Here is a 23,690-nt window from a genome sequence, read left to right as displayed (position 1 = left end):
GGGGGCTCACAACCAACTGTAATGAGATCTGATGCCTTCTTCTGGTGTTTCTGAAGACAGTGTAGTCACATATATAAAATAAATAAATCTTAAAAGAAAAAAGGAAGGAAGGAAGGAAGGGAGGGAGGGGGAGGGAGGGAGGGAGGGAGGGAGGGAGGGAGGGAAGAAGGAAGGAAGGGAGGAAGGAAGGAAGGAAGGAAAGAAGGAAGGAAGGAAGGGAGGAAGGAAGGAATACAGACAGACTATATCCTAGTTTTTCCATGCTCATCAGCAAGACTTTTTCTTACCTTGGCTGGTTACAATGAGAATTTGTCACATTCCGTAACTCAGCTAGAAAAAAAAAAGGATAAGAGATCTATAAGGATAAAAGGATAAAAATAAATGCAAAAACCCTCACCACAGCAATCAGGCCATGCACCAATCAGGCCACAAGTCCTTGGAGCCCAGTAACACTGCTTCATTTTAGCAAATGATAAATCAATCTTTCTTTTCTCAGGCCTAAAACCACAGAATCCGGTCTTATTCTATAATCACTGACATTTCTGCTATCAGATTACTGAAACAATGGTCTCCCTCTTCCCCTCCATCCTCTAAAATCTTAAAATTTTTCTAAAGGTCTTGTGCTGGAAAAAGGGAAGAGTATCCAAGGAGACTCCAGAATTCTAACTGTGGTCAGAACACCCTGTAAGACAGGCCAGAACCCAGACAGAGATGGGCCAATGGATGGAACCAGACCTTGACTTTGTTATAAGTATCTTTTACCCTCTAATGAAAACTAAACTTAATGTTAGGACTGTAAACTGGGACTTGGGAGTCAGTAGGACCTGTTTGAGGTCATGAGAGGTCATATTAATCTCCTTTCTTTGGTTTTCAATATCACATGTCTATTCAGTTGGCATACTAGAGACTGGTGGCCAACATTAGCCCATTAGATCTGTCAGAGCCATTGTTCTAGTCCTAAAAACAATTCTGTCAGGAGCCATCATAGGAGAATCTAAAAGCTAGCAGGAGATCTTCCTGAGATGGTCCGCCTTGGATTATAATCTGTGATGGATTTTGCTCTGGTAGGCAAAGCCCAGGAGAAATTCATCTTAGAAACGATCCCTGCTATTAACATGCTTTTCCTGTTATTATTAAACATATACAGCAATCACTAGGTATTAGCCCATCTGTCTGAGCAGATCTCTGCGGAACAATGAAGATGTACTGTCTTGTAGTGAGTGATTTCTTAATCCTTAATGATGATCCTGTAAGAATTCCTAAATTTATAGCATTATTAAGCTCTTTTAATAACACTGTTATTAAATCCTTTCTGATATCAAAACTGCAGTGAGAACTCTGCTAGTCTTTAGTGTCATGAGATAACTGCTTCTGAAATAGTAAACAGGCTTCTGCAACTCAGAGCACATTCCAAGAGGCTGTAAAACCATTAACCGAGGGTCATAAGAAAGGAACTAATGATTTACTATAGTGCTGGGACAGAAGATAAAATATTGACTGGGTTTATCAATACAAAAGCTCACTAATACCTTAGTCACATAAATTATGATTTTTAACTCTCCATAAACCTGCAAAGCTGGTGACAAGTGATGAATGATTAGCCAGATAACTACTCCTAATGGATATGCATGTAAGCATTCTCTGTCGTAAACTGATTTATGATTTGAATTTATGTGTAAACTTGTGATGAGCATTTTACCATGTGATCATGTATTCTCAAAGATGTATAAGTATTGAGGACAAAGAGAAGAGAGCTCATTCTCTCCCCGACCCCTTCTTTTCTTTTCCTGCATTCTCCTTACTCCGCTGTTATAGATTCCGCTTATCCCCTTTTTTCTTAGACCCTTATCCCCCTTTTTCTTACAAGCCCTTTCGCCCTTTTGTTAGAGAGCTTTCATAGGAAATATTTTTAATTTTTTTTGTTTTTTGTTTTGTTGTTTGTTTTTGTTTTTGTTTTTCAAGACAGGGTTCCTCTGTATAGTCTGGGCTATCCTGGAACTCACTCTGTAAACCAGGCTGGCCTCGAACTCAGAAATCCGTCTGCCTCTGCCTCCCAAGTGCTGGGATTAAAGGTGTGCGCCACCACAGCCCGGCTCATAGGAAATTTTTTACAACTTAGAAATAATCACTAAAATCACTTTTCAAACTGTCCCTTTTTCTTCCTGCAACTTCAATTAGCAAGCTGAAAGTTAGAGCCTCACAATTCCTGCAGAGACACATCAAAGGCTCCTGCTGTTTTAGGATGAGGTGCTAAACAGCTTCTCCTGACAGAGGAACTGAGACAGGCAGGTTATATATGATAACCACAGCTAAACGACTGACTTAGATTTAAGATAGGAAACCGGTTTACTGTTATACAGCAATCCTAAATCTTACCCCTGCTGATGCTCTGCCCCCTCCGCTGCCTCAAGAAGAACCAAACAAGAAAAAAAAGACCCGCCAGGGCTGGCCCCCACCACAACTCCACTCTTCCGCACTCTTCATATACAATCTTTCAGTAAATACTTGATTCTAGGTTCAAAATCCACTATCACCACCACGGAATAAACAATTATTTTTTATGTGGACTATTACAAGTCTCCTCCTTCTTTACTGCCTCACCAATTGTCAGGTTGACCTAGCAGGCAAAAGAGGGGCAAAATAAAGAGGTTAGAGATGGACTTCTAGAGTGACAGCATGACCACAGCCTGGAAACTGATGAATCAGGTGTGGGGAAATAACACCTCTAAAAATACTTCTGAAGGCAAAAAGCAAACACAGAAACATCTAATGAAGAAAACTGAAAATTCAGTCAGAAAGGTGAGCAAGTCATTTTCACACAGAGATACACATATTATGAAGGCAAAACATAATTTTTTAAAAATTTAATCTATTAAAAATTTCTCTAATTTTTATTTCTCTACCTATTTATTTTGTGTGCATATAGAGGGTCATAGGAGAAGGTGCAGGAGTCCATTCTTTTCTTCTACCATGTGGGTCCTGGGTATAAAACTCAGGCAGTCAGGCTTGGTGGTAAGTGTCTTAATCCAATAAAACCATCTTTCCAGCCCTCAGATATTATCTTATATAATAAGGCACTCCACAGCCACACTATGTAACAGCATGCATAATCCTTTGTTAGCAACCGAAAATTTACTTCAGGACTCCAGATACCAAGCAAATCTGTGGATGTTTAACTTCCTTATATAAAATGGTTATCATTCCATATACATCCTCTTATATATGTCAAAAGATCTCCAGATTACTTATACTACCTAATATGGTATAAAAGTTATCAAGTAAGCAGTTGTATTATTTAGAGAATAAAAACAATTCTGGGCATATTCTATACAGATGGATGTATTTTGTCCTGAATATTTCCTGTGTACAGATAAGCAGATATGCAGCCCACAGACACAAACTGCCAGCCTCTTTGCTACCCCACCTCATGCACTGTATCCCTCAGTGCCCGTTCTTGGCACTGTTCATCTTCGAAGAACCTATTATTGTTACTATGGTAATAAGTATTATTCTTCCACTTTATAAAGCATACCTAAAGAAGTGCCTGGTTCATAGTAAGCACATGATATCTCTGATGATCACAACTAGGACAATAATAATGTTTCCATTCTGCTCACACAAAAATGAAAAGCAAGATAGCTCCAGTCAGAGACAGCAAGACCAACTAACATGGAAGATAACCAGATGGCGAGAAGCAAGTGCAAGAATGTTACCAACAGAAACCAAGGCTACTTGGCATCATCAGAACCCAGTTCTCCCACCACAGCAAGTCCTGGATACCCCAACACACCAGAAAAGTAAGATTCAGATTTAAAATCACATTTCATAATGACGATAAAGGACTTTAAGAAGGACATAAATAACGCTCTTAAAGAAATTCAGGAGAGGGGGCTGGAGAGATGGCTCAGCCGTTAAGAGCACTAACTGCTCTTCCAGAGGTCCTAAGTTCAATTCCCAGCAACCATATGGTGGCTCACAACCATCTGTAATGGAATCCGATGCCCTCTTCTGGTGTGTCTGAAGATAGTGACAGTGTACCCATATGAATATAATAAATAAATAAATAAATAAATAAATATTTTTAAAAAAGAAACAAATACAGAAGTACACAGGTAAACAGGTAGAAGCCCTTAAAGAGGAAATAAAAAAATCCCTTAAAGAATTACAGGAAAATAGAACCAAACAGATGAAGAAGCTGAACAAAACTATCCAGGATATAAAAATGGAAATAGAAACAATAAAGAAATCACAAAGGGAGAAAATTCTGGAGATAGAAAATCTAGGAAAGAAATCAGGAGTCATAGATGCAAGCATCACCAATAGGATACAAGAGATGAAAGAGAAAATTTCAAGTGCAGAAGATACCATACAAAACCACACAACAGTCAAAAAAAGTGCAAAACGCTCCTAACCCAAAACATCCAGGAAATCCAGGACTCAATGAGAAGACGAAACATAAGGATAATAGGTACAAAAGAGTGCTAAGATTCACAACTTAAAGGGCCAGTAAATATCTTCAACAAAATTATAGAAGAAAACTTCCCTAACCTAAAGAAAAAGATGCCCATGAACATACAGGAAGCCTACAGGACTCCAAATAGACTAGACCAGAAAAGAAATTCCTCCCATCACATAATAGTCAAAACACCAAATGCATAAAACAAAGAAAGAATATTAAAAGCAGTAAGGAAAAAAAGTCAAGTAACATATAAAGGCAGACCTATCAGAATTACACCAGACTTTTCACCAGAGACTATAAAAGCCAGAAGGTCCTGGGCAGATGTCATACAGACCCTAAGAGACACAAATGCCAGCTCAGGCTACTATACCCAGTAAAACTCTCAATTACCATTGATGAAGAAACCAAGATATTCCATGACAAACCCAAATTTACACATATCTTTCCATAAATCCAGCCCTACAAAGGATAATAAACAAAAAACTCCAACACAAGGAGGGAAACTACACTCTAGAAAAAGCAAGAAAATAATCTTCTTTTAACAATCCAAAAAGAAGATAGCCACATAAACATAATTCCACCTCTAACAACAAAAATAACAGGAAGCAACAATCACTTTTCCTTAATATCTCTTAGTATCAGTAGACTCAATTCCCTAATTAAAAGAAAAGACATAGACTAATAGGCTATATACATCAACAGGACCCAACATTTTGCTGCATACAGGAAACACACATCAGTGACAAAGACAGACACTACCTCAGACTAAAAGGCTGGAAAAAATTTTTCCAAACAAATGGTCCCATGAAACAAGCTGGAGTAGCCATTCTTATATCAAATAGAAATCAACTTTCAACCAAAAGTTATCAAAAAAGATAAAGACGGACACTTTATACTCATTGGAGAAAAAAATCCACCAAGATGAACTCTCATTTCTGAACATCTATGCTCCAAATGCAAGGACACCCACATTCATCAAAGAAACTTTACTAAAGCTCAAAGCACACATTGCACCTCACACAATAATAATGGGAGACTTCAACACCTGATTCTCAGCAATGGACAGATCATGGAAACAGAAACTAAACAGAGACACAGTGAAACTAACAGAAGTTATGAACTAAATAAATTTAACAGATATCTACAGAACATTTCATCCTAAAATAAAAGAATATACTTTCTTCTCAGCACCTCATGGTACCTTCTCCAAAATTGACTATATAACTGGTAACAAAACAGGCCTCAACAGATAAAAGAAGACTGAAATAATGCCATGCATCCTATCAGATCAGCATGGACTAAGGCTGGTCTTCAATAACAACAAAAACAATAGAAAGTACACATATACATGAAAGTTGAACAATATTCTACTCAATGATAACTTGGTCAAGGAAGAAATAAGAAAGAAATTAAAGACTTTTTAGAATTTAATGAAAATGAAGGCAAATCATAACAAATCTTATGGGACACAATGAAAGCAGTGCTCAGAGGAAAACTCATAGCTCTGAGTGGAGAAACTGGAGAGAGCATACACTAGCAACTTGACAGCACATCTGAAAGTTCTAGAACAAAAAAGAGCAAATACCAAGAGGAGTAGATGGCAGGAAATAATCAAACTCAGGGCTGAAATCAACCAAGTAGAAACAAAAAGAACTATATAGAGAATCAACAAAACTAGGAGCTGGTTCTTTGAGAAATTCAACAAGATAGATAAACCCTTAGCCAGTCTAACCAGAGGGCACAGAGACAGTATCCAAATTAACAAAATCAGAAATGAAAAGGGAGACATAACAGAAACCGAAGAAATTCAAAAAATCATCAGATCCTACTACAAAAACCTATACTCAACAAAAACTCTAAAATCTGTATAAAATAAACAATTTTCTAGACAGATACCAGGTACCAAAGTTAAATCAGGATCAGATAAACCATCTAAACAGTCCCATAACCCCTAAAGAAACAGCAGCAGTCATTGTCTCCCAACTAAAAAAGCCTACAACCAAATGGGTTTGGTGCAGAATTCTATCAGACCATCAAAGAAGACCTAATACCAATACTCTTCAAACTACTCCACAAAATAGAAACACTACCCAATTTGTTCTATGAAGCCATAATTATGCTTATACCTAAACCACACAAAGACACAACAAAAAAGAGAACTTCAGACCAATTCCCCTTATGAATATCAATGCAAAAATACTCAATAAAATTCTCACAAACCGGGCTGGAGAGATGGCTCAGTGGTTAAGAGCACCAACTGCTCCTCCAGAGGTCCTGAGTTCAATTCCCAGCACCACATGGTGGCTCACAACCATCTGTAATGGGATCCGATGCGCTCTTCTGGTGTGTCTGGGGATAGTGACAGTGTCCTCACATATATGAAATAAATAAATCTTTAAAAAAAAAAAAATTCTCACAAACCGAGTCCAAGAATATATCAAAATGATAATCAATCATGATCAAGTAGGCTTCATCCCAGGGATGCAGGAATGGTTCAATATATGAAAATCCATCAACTATATAAACAAACTCATAGAAAAAAAAAATCACATGATCATTTCATTAGATGCGAGAAAGCATTTGACAAAGTTTAACACCTCTTCATGATAAAAGTCTTGAAAAGATCAGGAATTCAAGGCCCATACCTAAACATAGTAAAAGCAATATACAGTAAACCAGTAGCAAACATCAAATTAAATGGAGAGAAACTTGAAGCAATCTCACTAAGATCAGGGACTAGACAAGGCTGCCCACTCTCTCCCTACCTATTCAATACAGTACTGAAGTCCTAGCCAGACCAATTAGACAACAAAAAGAGGTCAAAGGGATACAAATTGGAAAGGAAGAACTGAAAATATCACTATTTGCAGATGATATGATAGTATACTTAAGAGACCCCAAAAATTCCACCAGAAAATTCCTAAATCTGATAAACAACTTCAGCAAAGTGGCTGGATATAAAATTAACTCAAACAAATCAGTAGCCTTCCTCTACTCAAAGGATAAGCAGGCTGAGAAAGAAATTAGGGAAATGACACCCTTCACAATAGTCACAAATAATAAAAATACTTTGGTATGACTCTAAGTGAAAGATCTGTATGACAAGAACTTCACGTCTCTGAAGAAAGAAACTGAAGATCTCAGAAGATGAAAATATCTTTCATGCTCATGGAATGACAGAATTAATATAGTAAAAATGGCCACCTTGCCGAAAGCAATCTACAGTTTCAATGCAATAACCATCAAAATTCCAACTCAATTCTTCATAGAGTTAGAAAGACCAATTTGCAAATTCATCTGAAATAACAACAACAACAACAAAAACAGGATTGCAAAAACTATTCTCAACAATAAAGAACTTCTAGGGGAATCACCAATCTGACCTCAAGTTGTATTACAGAGCAATAATGATAAAAACTGCATGGTATTGGTACAGGGACAGGCAGATAGATCAATAGAACAGAATTGAAGACCCAGAAATGAACCCACACACCTATGGTCACTTGATCTTTGACAAAGGAGCTAAAACCATCCAGTGGAAAAAGGACTGCATTTTCAACAAATGGTGCTGGTTCAACTGGAGGTCAGCACACAGAAGAACACAAATCGATGCATTCTTATCTCCTTGTACAAAACTCAAATCCAAGTGGATCAAGGAGCTCCACATAAAACCAGATACACTGAAACTAATAGAAAAGAAAGTGGAAAAGAACCTAGAGCACATGGGCACTGGGGAAATTTTCCTGAACAGAATACCAATGGTTTATGCTCTAAGATCAAGAATTGGCAAATGGGACCTCATAAAATTACAAAGCTTCTGTAAGGCAAAGGACACTGTCAATAGGACAAAATGGCAACCAACAGATTGGTAAATGATCTTTACCAATCCTACATCCGACAGAGGGCTAATATCCAATATATATAAAGAACTCAAGAAGTTAGACTCCAGAGAACCCAATGACTCATTTAAAAAATGGGGTACAGAGCTAAACAAAGAATTCTCAACTGAGGAATACTGAATGGCTGAGAATCACCTAAAGAAATGTTCAACATCTTTAGTCATTAGGGAAATGTAAATCAAAACAAATCTGACATTCCACCTCACACCAGTCAGAATGGCTAAGATCAAAAACTCAGGTGACAGCAGATACTGGCGAGAATGTGGAGAAAGAGGGACATTTCTTCATTGTTGGTGGGATTGCAAGCTGGTACAACCACTCTGGAAATCAGTCTGGTGGGTCCTCAGAAAATTGGATACAGTATTACCTGAGGACCCAGCTATACCACTCCTGGGCATATACCTAGAAGATGCTCTAAGATATAACAAGGACATGTGCTCCACTATGTTCATAGCAGCCTTATTTATAATAGCCAGAAGCTGGAAAGAACTCCGATGTCCTTCAACAGAGGAATGGATACAGAAAATGTGGTACATTTACACGATGGAGTACAACTCAGCTATTAAAAACAATGACTTCATGAAATTCTTAGGCAAATGGATGAAACTAGGAAATATCATCTTGAGTGAGGTTACCCAAACACAAAAGAGCACAAATGGTATACAGTCATTGATAAGTAGATATTAGCCCAAAAGCTCAGAATACCCAAGATACAACAAGATACAATTCACATGAAGCTAAGAAGAAAGAAGACCAAAGTGTGGACACTTCAGTCTTTCTTAGAAAAGGAACAAAATACCCATGGGAGGAAATACAGAGACAAAGTGTGGAGTAGAGACTGAAGGAAAGGCCATCCAGAGACTGCCCCATCTGGGGATCCATCCTATATACAGTTACCAAACCCAGACACTATTGTGGATGCCAAGAAGTGCATGCTGAAAGGAGCCTGATATAGCTGTCTCCTGAGAGGCTCTGCCAGAGCCTGACAGATAAAAAGGTGGATGCTCGCAGCCAGCCATTGGACTGAGCACAGGGGTCCCCAGTGGAGGAGTTAGAGAAAGGACTGAAGGAGCTGAAGGGGTTCGCAGCCCCATAGGAAGAACAATAATATGAACTAACCAAACCCCCCTAGAGCTCCCAGGGACTAAACCACCAACCAAAGAGCACACATGGAGGGACCCATGGCTCCAGCAGCATATGTAGCAGAGGATGGCCTTGTGGGACATCAGTGGGAGGAGAGGCCCTTGGTCCTGTGAAGGCTAGATGCCCCAGTGTAGGGGAATGCCAGGATGGGGAAGCTGGAGTGGGTGGATGGGTGGGGAAGCTGGAGTGGGTGGATGATGGGGAAGCTGGAGTAGGTGGATGGGTGGGGAAGCACCCTCATAGAAGCAGGAGGAGGGGGGATGGGATAGGAGATTTTCAGAGGGGAAACCAGAAAAGGGGATGACATTTGAAATGTAAATAAAGAAAATACCTAATAAAAATTTCAAAAAAAAAAAAAAAAAAGCGAGAAAAAATAAAAGCAAAATGTCATCACAGAACTTGATTTCTGGAGGTTATATTTCCACCTATATTTTAAATCAACACCTGTGAAGCAGAAAACAGACAAGCCTACCAACACCCCCCCACACACAGCCCTACAGCACCTTTCACAGTCCTCTCAAATGTTGATGATAAAGATATATATATATATAAAACAGTTTTGTGTTATGTAACCTGAAACCTGAGCTCATGCTTTTGCTTGTCCTTATGAACAGAAGGAGTTCAATCAATTTCAATTTGGTTTCAATCATCAGTCAGCCATGATGGAATAGCAAGGGCTGGATTTATTTATTTATCTTAAGTAACTAGGAAACTAGACCAAAAGTACGCAACAAGTTCTCAACACTGGACAACAGACGACAAAGTAAAGTGATTCTGAAAGAAGGAAACAAAGGCCGTGAGCCCTTGATCACAAGCCACAGTAAAGGTAGAAGAGTCCACAGAAGAGATTACTTACCTGGCTGAGCTGAGGAGAAATGGTTCAGAGGCAGAGGAAGGAGGATCTCAGAGTTAGAGGCCAGCCTGGTTCATAAATCAAGTACCAGGACGTTGAGGACTACACAGAGAGATCTTGTCTCAACAAACAAACAAACAAATTTCGAAGAAAAGTAGAAAGTTCTGGTATAATTCCTAACTGAAACCTGAAAAGATGTATTGAGAAATGCTAGGACTTGAAGGCAGGCATTCTGGATTCATCTTTCCTGCCATCTCCATTATACTACCTGTTGACCCAAGGTTAAAGTACAAAGTCTTATTATGTGGCTATCATAAAATTGTGACATTACAAGGAAATCCTCTGTATACATTCACTGTAAATTGTTTTCAACTTTGAGGTCATTTTTGTGACTGCCTAAAAACATGTTAAACACTATTTGTAGATGTTTTGTTCATGATAATTCAACTTAGAAACCCAAGTTCAAAAAGAGAGAGAGAACTAAATGACAATCAAAAGGAGAACTGCACGGTACTTACCTACAACACTAACAGCCATGATGGCTGCTGCTGCCTATATGGATGCCCACAGGCACAAAGCTTCACCACAGTCACCACAAGAAAAAGAATGTAAGTGCCATGTGCATGAGCTTCAAGGACAGATAAAGCTAATCAGTGATGCTAGAAATCAGAGCACTAGCTGAGGGGCAGGATCACTGATCACACGAATACAACTGTCCCTAGCACTCGGGAGGAGAAATCAAGAGGATCAGAAGTCCTGTCTGGCTTCAAAGAAATCTTAAAACCAGCCTGGATTATGTGAGACCCTGGTTTTAAAAAGAATTATAGTACTGTGATTCAAAAACCAGGATGGGCCGGGCGGTGGTAGTGCACGCCTTTAATCCCAGCACTTGGGAGGCAGAGGCAGGCAGATTTCTGAGTTCGAGGACAGCCTGGTCTGCAGAGTGAGTTCCAGGATAGCCAGGACTACACAGAGAAACCCTGTCTCGGAGAAAAACAAAAAAACAAAAAAAAAAACCAAAACAACAACAACAACAACAAAAAAAACCCAGGATGGGCATTGAAGTTCCATAATGTACTAGTTTTATGCTTAAATTCTCTTACTACTGAAGTGGTAGAGGGAAAAGGCTACTTTAAATAGAGAAAAAGATCACACAGTTGTTCAAATAATGGTGTAATAGACTAAAAGGGTTAATAAAACAACTCATCAGGAAACAATTACAATTGACAAAGAGCTACAAACACGAACACTATTGTAAAACCCAAATGTATGATTTCACAATTTTCTCAAGCATCTCACTGTATTCTCAAATCTTATCATCAGTCTAGAAACAAACAAAGAAACAAACAAACAAACAACAGATGCCAGCACCCATACTCAAAGGCTCACAATCACCCATAATGCCAGCTCTACGGTGTCCAATCACTCCAAGGGCATCTTCACTTATGTGTGTACACCTACACAAGCAACACCGGCACCCACGCACACATATACACACACACATGTGCATGTGTGCTCACACGCACACCAATAATTAAAAACAATTTAAGAATGATAACTTATAGTATTAGGCAATATAAGAGGTGGCACTCATACACTGGAGGTGGGGGGATTAAATCAGTCTCCGGGATGAAAACAGATTAAGAATATATATGTGTGTGTGTGTGTGTGTGTGTGTGTGTGTATACACATATATGTATATATATGTGTGTGTGGCTACTCATAATCTGCACTTCTTTTTTCTGTTTTTCCCTCAGCCATCAGCCACAGTCTAAAAACAAGTAAATAGAAAATTCAGAATGCAACAATTTCTAAGTTATGTTTTTTGTTTTGTTTTTGTTTTTTTTTTTTCAAACAAAGTCTCAGTATAAAGGCTGGCCTCAAGCAGCCTTCTATTCTCAGAAGCATGATGAAGCCTCACACTACACAACTCTCTTTAGCCAGGTCCTTATACACACTATAAGTACTACTTTCCTAACAGTCTCAGCCTTTTGTTATCAGATCAAGTGGCTATATCACAAAGCTTGTGTTCATGTGTCTTTTGGATACTAACTCTGTCACACTGTCGACAGCATTTCTCTCAGCAGGTGGACACCGTAGCATCTCATAGGATAAAAGTAAAGACAGTACAATAAGGCACTATGTCAAAGACCACTTTCAAATAACTACTACAGTATATTACTATAACTTCCGTATTTTAGTATTAGCTAATCTTAGTATACTTAATTGACAAAGCAAAGTTATCTATAGGGTCCTGTACTAAGATACAATTCTGTTTTCAGGAATTCGTGAAGTCTTGGATGAAGAATGGGAACTATTGTACAGAGACCATTGCAATTCGCTTTAAAGTTCCCTCCTCTGAGGGTAAGGCCACCGAAGGGAACGCAAATCCCTTCCCTTCCAGAAAGTCAGAAATGTGTAATCAAACAGCAAGTGCAGAGCGCAAGGGCCGCCCTCGGGACACTAGAAGCCAGCAGGGAAACAGCAGGGTCCACGGCACAGAGAAGAGCGCGCGGGGGTAGGGCCGTGGCGGGGCGCCCGCGCTCCGTGAGGAGCTCAGGTTCCCACCGCGCGCGCCGCCACTGCCCTAAGAGGTGATGCCCCATAGCACCGGCATCTGCCAGCGGCGATGAGCTCACCAGGCAGGATCGTAACTTACATTTGGAGCCAGGGGCCATAGCGACCACGGTCCAGATCCGCTTAGTCCTCGACCCACGCAGGCCTCCCGCCAAGATGGCCGCAGATTTGAATTTGGCGCCGCCCACGTGCCACGCCTCCTGGGCGTGGTCGGGTGACGCCACGAGCACGGTGACGTCAAAAGTCGGCGCGGGCGACTGACACATTGAACTCTGCCAAGTCTGGGGAGTGCTATTGTTGGTCAGAACCACCATGAGCAAGCGGAACCAAGTGTCCTATGTACGGCCAGCAGAGCCCGCCTTCCTGTCCCGCTTCAAAGAGCGAGTCGGCTACAGGGAGGGGCCCACCGTAGAGACCAAGGTGAGCCCGCGGGAGTCGCCCCGTGTCAGACCCTCGGTCTACACGCCACTTCCGACTCCCTGGTGCCGGTGTAACTGGCAGGTCCGTCACTCGCGACCAGCCGGACCCCAGGTCTCGCCTCTCGCGCTCAGGGAGTTCTTACTCGCAGAGTGTTGTTCTTGAAAACGATTTGGGCTTTTTCTTCTCTCTCTTTTTCTCTCCCTGCCCACCTCTGCCCCTTTTTCCCATGGCAGCTGCACTGACCTCAACAAGGCCAGTGAACTCACCTGACCTGAGAGCAGTTTCCCAATAAACCTGCCTTTAATATAATCTAAAAAAAAGGAAAAGAAAGAGAGAGAGAGAGAGAGAGAGAGAGAGAGAGAGAGAGAGAGAAAAGAAAACGATTTGGCCCTTGGTAGCTAGTCAAGACAGCTTCTCTGTCCTTTCTCACTTGCGGATCTGACTTTACCCGAGGAAGGTGATTGACCGCGTCGTCCCCTTTTTAAAATAAGGAAATTGAAGCCCCTTGATTAAATGACTCGAATCTGGAGTCTGGGAAAATTATCCCGGACTAGTAGAATCTCTGCTGTTTTCCAGACTGTATGTCACAAGATAGGGAAATGAAACTGTACTTCTTAAAGGAGTTTGTCTAATAAAGATAACATTGAAAACAAAGTCGTTCTTGTTTCCTAGAAGCTATGCACATGTCACACAAGAGGACATGCAGTTATCTTCAAAAGCTAGTCTAGGGACTCTTTAGGTTTCAGGGCGAGCTTGAGTAAGAGATGGCCTGGCGCTTTCTAGGCACAGTTTGAGAAACAAGACAATGGAGTGGATAAGGTCGTAGTGGACTGTTAAGTACTCAAAGTTTAGGTAAGAGTCTAGACTCTAGAAGGTGTGAAAGTGATATGGGGTAAAATATAGCAGTGGGCAAAGGCCAAGTAATGCAGGGTATTTCACATATGACTGCCCAAAATTAAATATTAGACAGTAGCTTGAGAAATGAGGTAAGCTGGGTGGTGGTGGCACACGCCTTTAATCCCAGCACTTGGGGAGGCAGAGGCAGGTGGATTTCTGAGTTCGAGGCCAGCCTGGTCTACAGAGTAAGTTCCAGGACAGCCAGGACTACACAGAGAAACCCTATCTCGGAAAAAAAAAAAAAAAAAAAAAAAAAAAGGTAATTTTGTATTTATCTCAAAGTACTTATGCAAAACCCTTTTTTAGTTAAAAAGTAGGAATTTTTTTATTTAGCTGACAGAATATAATTGTTACATTTGTACAGTGAGTACAGGGTTTCTGTTTGATAAATTTCAAAAGTTAGACAATTATGTACAGTATTGTTTCTGTACAAAACCTTTTGCATAACTAGTTATGTGTCCTTGAAAAGCAGCTGATAAGGTATCTGCTGGGCAGTGGTGACACATGCCTTTGGATCCTAGAACTCAGGATGCAGAAGCAGGCAGATCTCTGGCTTCCAGACCAGCCTGGTCTACAGATGGAGTTGCAGGTCAGTCAAAGCTAAACAGAGAAACCCTGTCTTGAAAACAAAGATGTGTACAAAAGTACAGCTGTTAGTATATTAAATGAGCAGAGGTAGGGATATAATTTGTTAGTATATTAAATGAGCAGAGGTAGGGATATAATTTGTTAGTATATTAAATGAGCAGAGGTAGGGAATATAATTTGCCTGTTGTTTTCTGTAGTTTGGTGGCTTGAATAATGAGGTGGGGTTTTTGTTTGTTTGTTTTTTTTGTTTTGTTTTGTTTTGTTTTATCAAATCCAGACAAGACAGGAATGAAAAATATTGATTAGAAACAAGGAAGCAAGATGGTGTGGCACTGCCCTGAATAGGCTAGATAGAAATGAATCCCACTAGAGAAGTTTCCTGCAGTAATTGGCAGGTAGATCTGTTTTCTGTTGTAGTGAAAATAAGCTCTTTGGAGTTAATTTAAAATTGTATTTTCTATTCATTTCAAGGATAGTTACCCATTTTGCTTTTGTTCTTGTTTGTTTTGTTTTCAAGACAGGGTTTCTCTTTGCAGTCTTGGCTGGCCTGGAACTCACTCTGTAGACCAGGTTGACCTCAAGCTCACAGAGATCCACCTGCCTCTCCCAAGTGCTGGGATTAAAGGCCTGCACCACCACTGCCCTGCCCATTTCACTTTAATAATAACAGTTGCTCACAGTGGCAGTGTTTGGTTAAAGATTATTAACCTAAACATTTTCTGTAGAAAATCCAGCCTCAGCTCCCAGATGAAGATGGCAATCACAGTGACAAAGAAGATGAACAGCCTCAAGTAGTGGTTTTAAAAAAGGGAGACCTAACAGCCGAAGAGGTCATGAAAATTAAAGCAGAAATAAAGGCTGCCAAAGCAGGTGTGTCCTAAAATAATCTGACTTTTTTTTAATTGAGTAGAATGGTTTGAAGAAAGCCTTTGGTTCAAGCATTGGCTTTTGTACCAGATGTGTAACCTTGAGCAAGTGATTTCACCTCTGTGCCTCGTGTCCCTTCAGTGAAATAGAAGATAAGTAGACCAACCTTAGTGCACTGTATATATAAAGTATCCTATTACTAAAATAGGCTAAGCCGTCAACAGAGATCTGTGAATTAATTAGTGCCTGAAGTATACTGTTCTATGTATTGTACTTGTATTATTCCTGAATAATACATCTATTACATTGTTTTCTGCAGAGATACTGTGGTTCCAAACACAACTCATAAATACAGCCTGATGAGCTGGGAATACAGCCCAAGAGTAGAGCAGACATGAGGCCTAAGTTCAGGCCTCTCCATCTTCACTGTAATCAGATGGGGACTAACAGTGTTATGGAAACCTGTAGTGAGTTTTTATTGAGTGACTGTATGTGCTGGGTGGGATATAACTAGAAGCAATAGAGACAACCAGACTGAACTGATTCAAGGACATCATTAAGTGCAGACTAAGATTTTCTTGCCATTTGATTCTTTGTTAACAGCAAAATAGAGAGGAAAAAAATTGCTTCAATTTATCTTTTTTTGTCACAGATGAAGAACCACCTCCAGCTGATGGAAGAATCGTGTATCGAAAACCAGTTAAGCGATCTTCAGATGAAAAGTGTTCAGGTTTAACTGCAAGCTCCAAAAAGAAGAAAACAAATGAAGATGATATAAATAAGCAAAGTTCAGTTAGAAAGAACTCACAAAAACAAATAAAAAACAGCAGTCTCCTTTCTTTTGACAGTGAAGACGAAAATGAGTAACTATAAACACTGTGGACTTGGTTTCCATGGAAAGTAATACGGTGTTTTTAAAAATACTACTTTTTCTATATCTTCAAGTGATACTTTACACTAGTATTACAGATTCAATACAGAAAAATTCAGAACTACAGGAAACGATTTCATGGAATAAACCCATCCGTCACTGCCCTTTGTTTGGAAATGCCAGACATTCACTACTGTTAACATTTTATTATCGTTCACCTATGGGTATGTATATATGTATATTGGATTCTTAAACAAAACTGAGATTGTTATATATGTTCTTTGTCCTGCTTCTTACTTAGAATCATATTTGTAGAATTTTCTGATGTTGTTTATTTCAAAATCTCACATTAAAGGCTTACAGAGGATTTTATAAATAGATCTGTCTTAGCCACTGTTCTATTGCTGAGAAGAGACACCATGACACGCCAGCTCTTATTAAAAAGGCATTTAATTGGGGGCTTGCTCACAGTTTCAGCTTGGTCCATTGTCGTAAGGGCAGGAAGCATGGCAGCAAGACAGGCCTGGTGCTGAAGAAGGATATACCTCAGAGCTATATCCTGAGCCACAAGCAGGGGCGGGGTGTGCAGGGGGGAAGGAGGGGCATTGGAGGAAGGGAGGGAGAGAGAGACTGACTGGGCTTCTGAAACCTCAAAGCACACTCCCTGTAACACACTTCCTCCAATAAAGCCACATCTAATCCTTGTAATCTTTTCAATCAGTTCTACTTCCTTAGCCTCTGCTATATCTCCCTCATTAGCAAAACCCTACATTGGATGACACCAAAAAAAAAAAAAAAAAAAAAAAAAAAACCAACAACAACAACCAAAACAAAACATAGAACACAACAAAGATGGGAATTGCCCTGGTCAAGGAGCCTTACTTAGGAAGGAAAGGTTAAAATGCAAACTCTCATTTTTAGCTAGATGTGATGATGCAGGCCTGAAATTCAAGCACTTCAGTAGCTGAGCAGAGAGACTCATCAGAGGTAAGGCCCAGCCTAGACTAGTGATTACCAGGTCACCCTGAGCTACACAGGAATAGGCCATCTCAAAATAAACAAAGCCCACATCCATCATTGTCTTGAAATGCTGAGGGCAGAAATCTTGATGTTAAGAAGTTGAGTCTTTTTATCTAGGGATAAGGTATGAATAGAGCCCTAAGGGCTTAACTCCATAAAGAGAAAAGTAACAGTTATTTGGAACAGAGGTGAGAAGTGAATTACCAATGAAAACTGAAGACACTGTAGTTTGAATAGTAGATACTGCATATGTGGCCTATTGTGTACTTTTGAGGATCTAATGCCTCTGTCAACCGTATCCTTAAACTTCAGAGCAGGGAGAATAAACAAGACTTGTTAGCTATTACTCCAGATTAGGGAGCCATGCACTCAGGTAGTGGTTCCACTTTATTACTTTTAATTTTTTAATAAGTGATCTTCTGTTGGGCTGCCATTACTTTTTGGTACCTATCTTTTTTTTTTTTTTTTTTTTTTTTTTTGAGACAGGGTTTCTCTGTGTAGCCCTGGCTGTCCTGGAACTCACTCTGTAGACCAGGCTGTCCTCGAACTCAGAAATCTGCCTGCCTCTGCCTCCCAAGTGCTGGGATTAAAGGCGTGCGCCACCACCGCCCCTATCTTTTTATTTTATGGGTTGACATAGGTGTGACTCTGCAACAACATTTATTTTCATCTAATGTGAAACGTTCCCTAATTTTTTACAAACACCTTGGAGAAAGGTTGAAAATTCTTGCTTCTAGCAATACTTTACATAATCCACTATAGCTACTTTCTGGGGGCCTAAGTCACAATCTTCATGATAGCATGTCCGAATGCCTAATTAGGAGCCTGGAGAGATGGCTAAGATGATAAGCATACTGGCTGCTCTTCCAGAGGACTCTGGTTCAATTCCTAGCACCAACATGGTAGTGCACAACTGTGTGTAACTCGTGTTGCAAGGGGTCTGACACCCTCACACAGACATACATTCAGGCAAAACACCAATGCACATAAAATGAAATTATTTTTTTAAATGTCTAATTAAACATTTCAGTTCAGTTTAATAGATATTTGGGTACCTTTTAAGTGCCAGATACTATGGATACAATGATGAGTGTCAATATTCCTGCCTAAAGGAGCTGACAGGTAAGTATGTAACAATTTTGTTGAGGTACCATTTTTGTACCTTGTGTGAAAGCTGTCTTTGTATTATTCAGTTGTTGATTGCTATACCGCAGAGTACTGGCCAGATTTTGGTTTTGTTATTCTTATGGTTCACCATCTACCTCAGTATTTTTTAAACATATAACTTTCTAACTCACTGATAGGCTTAATAAAGATCTGACAGCCAATAGCTAGACAGGAAAGGGAAAGCAGGACTTCCAGGATGAGAGAGGGTCTCTAGGAAAAGAAGCTGACTTGGGAGGATTGGCCAGCATGAAACAAGAAGGAACAGATGCTGGGTCTGAAAAAGTGAGAGAGGTAAGGGGCCACGTGGAGGGACATAGGCCAGGAATAGCTGGGGTTAATTTGTATGATCTAACAGAGTCTGCCCAGATACAGTGCCTAAACTTTTGTAAATAATTGTGTGTCTTTATTCATCTGCTGGCAGGTCCAAGAAATCCCATTATATGGTTTTTAAACTCTCATGATATACCATAATTAGTGAAAAGCAACACTGGAGAAAAAAAATGTGAGCTTAGGGGAAACTTTAACGATATTGGCTGAACATTTTACCACGTGGTACAAGCGGGGAGCCTAGAAAAGAACCTGGGAACTTAGACAAAATTAACAGTTTGTGCAAATATACCAAAGTAGTTTGCAGTAGTGATATTGCAGAATCCTAAGAATCTACAGCTGGGCAGCCCAGGATGTGTGATACAGACGTGGGTCAGATGAAAGGACTTGCCCTTCTTTAGAAGGGTCGGGCATTACCACATTCATGGCACTTGCAGGGTGTTCATCAGTCGGTATCATAACTGAAGGTTGACAATTTGGCAAGTTGTGTATCAAGGTGATGCACCTAAAGGGAAATTCTGCTCTGAGGTTTACACGAATTAGGAAAGCTTTATCTGAAAACATAGACTGTCCTTTTTTTATCTCCTATCAACTCACATTCACGCAGAATAAGCTCTTTATTCTCCATTCCTGGGATACTTCCAGAGTATAGCACACCAGGCTCCTTCCCTACCATCCCTGTCCTTCCTACAACAGTCTTTCCCTAGTTATCTACTAGGGAAAGTGCCATGAACTAATGGTTAGGCTTAGTTGGCCATGTGTAGTTTCTCATGTCTAAAAAGGACTGAATGTGTCTTAAGAACTTCCCACATGCAACACATTCATAAGGCTTCTCACTCTCCTTGTGAATTCTGCAGTGATCACTAAGGAGTGCATATTACCAGGTTTTCTCATGTTCTCTACATGTACAGAGCTTCCCACCAGTGTGAGTCCTATGGTGTTCAGTAAGAGATAAGCTATGAGCAAAGGGCTTTCGCCATTCCTTACATTAATAAGGCTTTTCTCCAGTATGTATTCTCATATTCGTAGTGAGACAACTACCCTGTTTACAACCGTTACCACATGCATTGCATTTATACAGTTTTTCTCCAGTGTGATGTCTCTGATGTTGAGTAAGTGTGATGTCTCTGATGTTGAGTAAGTGTGATGTCTGATGTTGAGTAAGTGTGATGTCTCTGATGTTGGGTAAGTGTGATGTCTCTGATGTTGGGTAAGTGTGGTGTCTCTGATGTTGAGTAAGTGTGATGTCTCTGATATTGGGTAAGTGTGATGTCTCTGATGTTGAGTAAGTGTGGTATCTCTGATGTTGAGTAAGTGTGGTGTCTCTGATGTTGAGTAAGTGTGGTGTCTCTGATGTTGAGTAAGTGTGGTGTCTCTGATGTTGAGTAAGTGTGGTGTCTCTGATGTTGAGTAAGTGTGATGTCTCTGATGTTGAGTAAGTGTGGTACCTTCAGTAAGGGCTTTGTCACATTCTTGACATTTATACAGCTTTTCTCCAGAATGAATTCATTGATGTTTAATTAGAAATGGGTTCTGATAAAAGACTGTGCCACAGTCCTTACATCGATAGCATTTTTCTCCTTTATAAAGTCTCCAATGTTGTAAGATGTTTGTCGCTGCTTGGAAGGCTTTCCCACATTTATGAGGTTTGAATTCTCTGATCTTGTATGAGATTTGACTGTCGATGAAAAGTATGAATTCTCATACTCTCTCTGAGAGAGTCTTCCTTTATGTCTTCATATGTCTATTTATCGTCAAATATAAAATCCTGATTAATTTTCATGTCATTTCTTCACTGTTATTTCTGGTGAATCAATCTGAGGAATACCTCCTCTGGACTAGCATGTTTCTTCTACACTGAAACAGAAGTAATCAGTGAGTAGCTCGTATGCAGGGAAAACACTGGCACTGAAGCTGCAGGACACACTGTCATGGGGCTCCGTGTCCGAAACAGGTCTTCAAGGGAACACACTTACTATTCCTCAGTGAGCCACCTCCACTGAATGGGCAGAGTGGATTCCCAGGAAGTATGAGAATCATAGTTAATGGAGAGAAATGGTAAACTACCTCACAAGCTAAAATTGATGTAAAACAGTTCATGTGGATGGTTTGAATTGAAAGAATGGATAGTAAAAAAAAAAAAAGAAAAAGAAGAAAAAGAAAAAATAGAATGGAAAATGCCACAGATGAGAGGGAAAAAATGAGTTTGAGGTGAGGGTGGGGCCCGTCTCCAACATCCCAAAAGAAAGACTGCAATTACTCCCCAAGTTTCACTGAGTTGCTTTAAATTTTCCCCATAGCCTTCTTGTTAGCTTTTTTTTTTTTTTTTTTTTTACAGACTGTTCACTCACCTGGACAAGATTCCCTTCCATTCTCTTCCACCTTCGTTTCTTGCACCTGCACCATCACAAATCTCTTTGTTTTGATTAGAAAAAAACATCAGGTTTGGAAACCAGAGAGCCCTGCTTGTAAGAGGGAAAAAGTGGAAAATGGAATCAGAAAAAATAAGTAAGTGCTGCTGCCTGTAAAAAGCATGTAACAACTCTTACAATATGTCTCAAGACAACAGTAAAAAGCCGGGTTGGCATGTAGCCTTCTAAATTCATAAATTACATTACCCAACTATCTATAAGAGTAGTAGGGTCAAATAAATATTATGTTCAACAGTCATACAAATATTTGAAGGTGCAAGTCAGAGCAGTCCCTTTATTTATTTATTTATTTATTTATTTATTTATTTATTTATTTGCTTCATCCTGATAAAGATTAAGGGAAGTGGAGTGTTAAAATCAATGAGTGCACACCATGCAATAGTGTTCAAAACAATGTCAGTTAATATAATCAAAACCCTCACAAGACAACAGTCTCATGGTAAGGCTAGTGCATTTTCTTATTCACCCACATTCACAGTCTCCAAACTAGGGAATTCCACTTGATACAGTATGAATTCAATGTTATCATAGTTTTTCTATAGGCCCATCTTAACACAGCATAGGCTGCTGTTTAAAATTAAAAATCAGTGAAATAATGTTTAAACTGTTCTCTCCAAGAGATGGTGGAGCTTGTCTTTAATCCGAGCACTTGGGAGGCAAAGACAGGTGAATCTCTGAATTTGAGGCCAGCCTGGTCTACAGAACAAGTTCCAAGATGGCCAGGGTTTCATAAAGAAGCCTTGTCTCATAAAAACAAAAATAAATATATACTAAATAGAATTAAATAGCTGTTGTCATCATCGTCATCATGTGTGTATGCATCAATACCACAGCAGATGTGGAAGTCAAGGGGCAAGTACCTGGCACTGACCCTCTCCATTCACTGCTATGAGGGTACCAGTGATCAAATACAAGCGCCTCGATCCAACCGTCAACTTACAAAAAGTTGCAAAACTAATGCAAAATATTTTTGTATATAATACTGATCGAAATATTCATCAACAAAATATCTGCTTAACCATAAAGTGAGAAGCAGACACAGCAACAGTATTGTGAGGGAAAGATGAGACACAGGTAATTTATCAAAGTCAAGTGCTTTACTGACTGAAGAACATGATGAGCCTGCCACAATACATGGTCAACCAAGAGCTGTGTCTCACTGAGGTTTTTAAGATTAAGAAAAGTCTACCAGGGTCCTACAGATCCTCTCTCACAAGACCTAAAGAGGGACCTGCTATATGATCTTATACTCACGCAGCAGACTAACCTTTGAGTTCAACCAGTGGTAGATAATGAGGCAGAAGATATTCTGTGGGGATTAGTGTTGCAGGGTATTTGATCACAATGTGAAGTCCGAGATTGTAAACTGGAAAAACCTGTCTCGAGTTGTGGTGTCTCAGTCCTGGCACACATCTTTAATCCAAGAACTTTCTGTTTATTGTAACCAAGATGAAATAAAATCAACCATAAACCGAGAGGCAGAGCAAGCATCCAGTTGACAGGGAGTGATCATAGGAAAATACCACAGAGAGTGAGAGGAAGTCAGGAGGACAGATAAAGGGATGCACAGGAAGTAGAGATGAGAAACATTCAGTTTGAAAGGCATCTTAAGACATGTGGAGAAGGGTTTTGTTTTGTTTTTTCCTTCTGAGACATGGGTTGATGAGGATGCTTAGCTGGGTGCTTTCTTGACCTAAGCTAACAGGCTTTCACCACAGAAGCTTGCTCCTAAGTCTTCATTTTGTAAGTCAAACATTTGTGATTTTGTTTGAAAAAAAAAAACCAACAAAGCAGGTTTTTTTACATGTTACAACATGAAGCATGCTACAGGTATAACACGCAATCCTACAGGACAAGCAGGTATAGAAAGATCTAATCGTACTTTGAAAGTTATGATTAATAGACAAAAACGGGTAAGAAAGAATCCCAGAGATAGGTTATATAGTGCTTTCCTAACTTTAAGCCCTGCACTTTCCCATCACACAGAGACTGGACAACAAAACGATACAGCTAGCTCTCCCAGGACTTGGCCATCATCACAATTTTCTTAGAGCCCCCAAGATGCCATTGCCCCCAGAAAGTAGAAAGCAATTCTAAGAGAAGGACGACACTTCCTCACTTCCAAGAACTGGGATAGGTAATTATTTGGTCATTCAATGGGTGATGGATT

General features: G+C 39.8%; 2 protein-coding genes across 4 annotated transcripts in view; one reads left to right on the top strand and one right to left on the bottom strand.

The window, feature by feature from the left end:
* Kif15 (kinesin family member 15) overlaps positions 1–13,100 on the bottom strand; it is a 73,724-nt gene extending 60,624 nt beyond the window's left edge. For both annotated transcript variants that reach the window (XM_076917840.1, XM_076917841.1), the window contains exons 1-2: positions 13,014–13,100; positions 288–330 (exon numbers count right to left, since the gene is read on the bottom strand). In XM_076917840.1, the coding sequence (XP_076773955.1) occupies positions 288–330; positions 13,014–13,032 (62 nt within the window). In that variant the 5' untranslated portion in view covers positions 13,033–13,100. The remainder of the gene's footprint in view (positions 1–287; positions 331–13,013) is intronic.
* Positions 13,101–13,177: 77 nt separating this feature from the next.
* On the top strand, positions 13,178–21,604 carry Kiaa1143 (KIAA1143 ortholog). 2 transcript variants are annotated; one of them, XR_013105582.1, is made up of 4 exons: positions 13,178–13,351; positions 15,562–15,706; positions 16,356–16,798; positions 21,427–21,604. XR_013105582.1 is itself a non-coding variant. In XM_034484110.2 (3 exons), the coding sequence occupies exons 1-3, from the start codon at positions 13,244–13,246 to the stop codon at positions 16,568–16,570; spliced, it is 468 nt and encodes a 155-aa protein (XP_034340001.1). In that variant the 5' UTR covers positions 13,178–13,243; the 3' UTR covers positions 16,571–16,954. The 2 variants fall into 2 exon arrangements, 1 of the variants encoding a protein (XP_034340001.1); XM_034484110.2 differs by lacking the exon at positions 21,427–21,604 and having other exon boundaries at positions 16,356–16,954.
* The last annotated feature ends 2,086 nt before the right edge of the window (positions 21,605–23,690 follow it).

Source organism: Arvicanthis niloticus, chromosome 21 (genome assembly GCF_011762505.2).
Source record: "Arvicanthis niloticus isolate mArvNil1 chromosome 21, mArvNil1.pat.X, whole genome shotgun sequence".
Lineage (NCBI taxonomy): Eukaryota > Metazoa > Chordata > Mammalia > Rodentia > Muridae > Arvicanthis > Arvicanthis niloticus.
This window is presented reverse-complemented; position numbering and strand designations above follow the sequence as displayed.

Bases quoted from the DNA above. Each gene is read 5' to 3' on its own strand.
- Kiaa1143 (XM_034484110.2), top strand. From the start codon at position 13,244: ATGAGCAAGCGGAACCAAGTGTCCTATGTACGGCCAGCAGAGCCCGCC. The intron at 13,352-15,561 runs GTGAGCCCGCGG...CATTTTCTGTAG, and splicing joins GGCCCACCGTAGAGACCAAG to AAAATCCAGCCTCAGCTCCC. The intron at 15,707-16,355 runs GTGTGTCCTAAA...TTTTTGTCACAG, and splicing joins AATAAAGGCTGCCAAAGCAG to ATGAAGAACCACCTCCAGCT.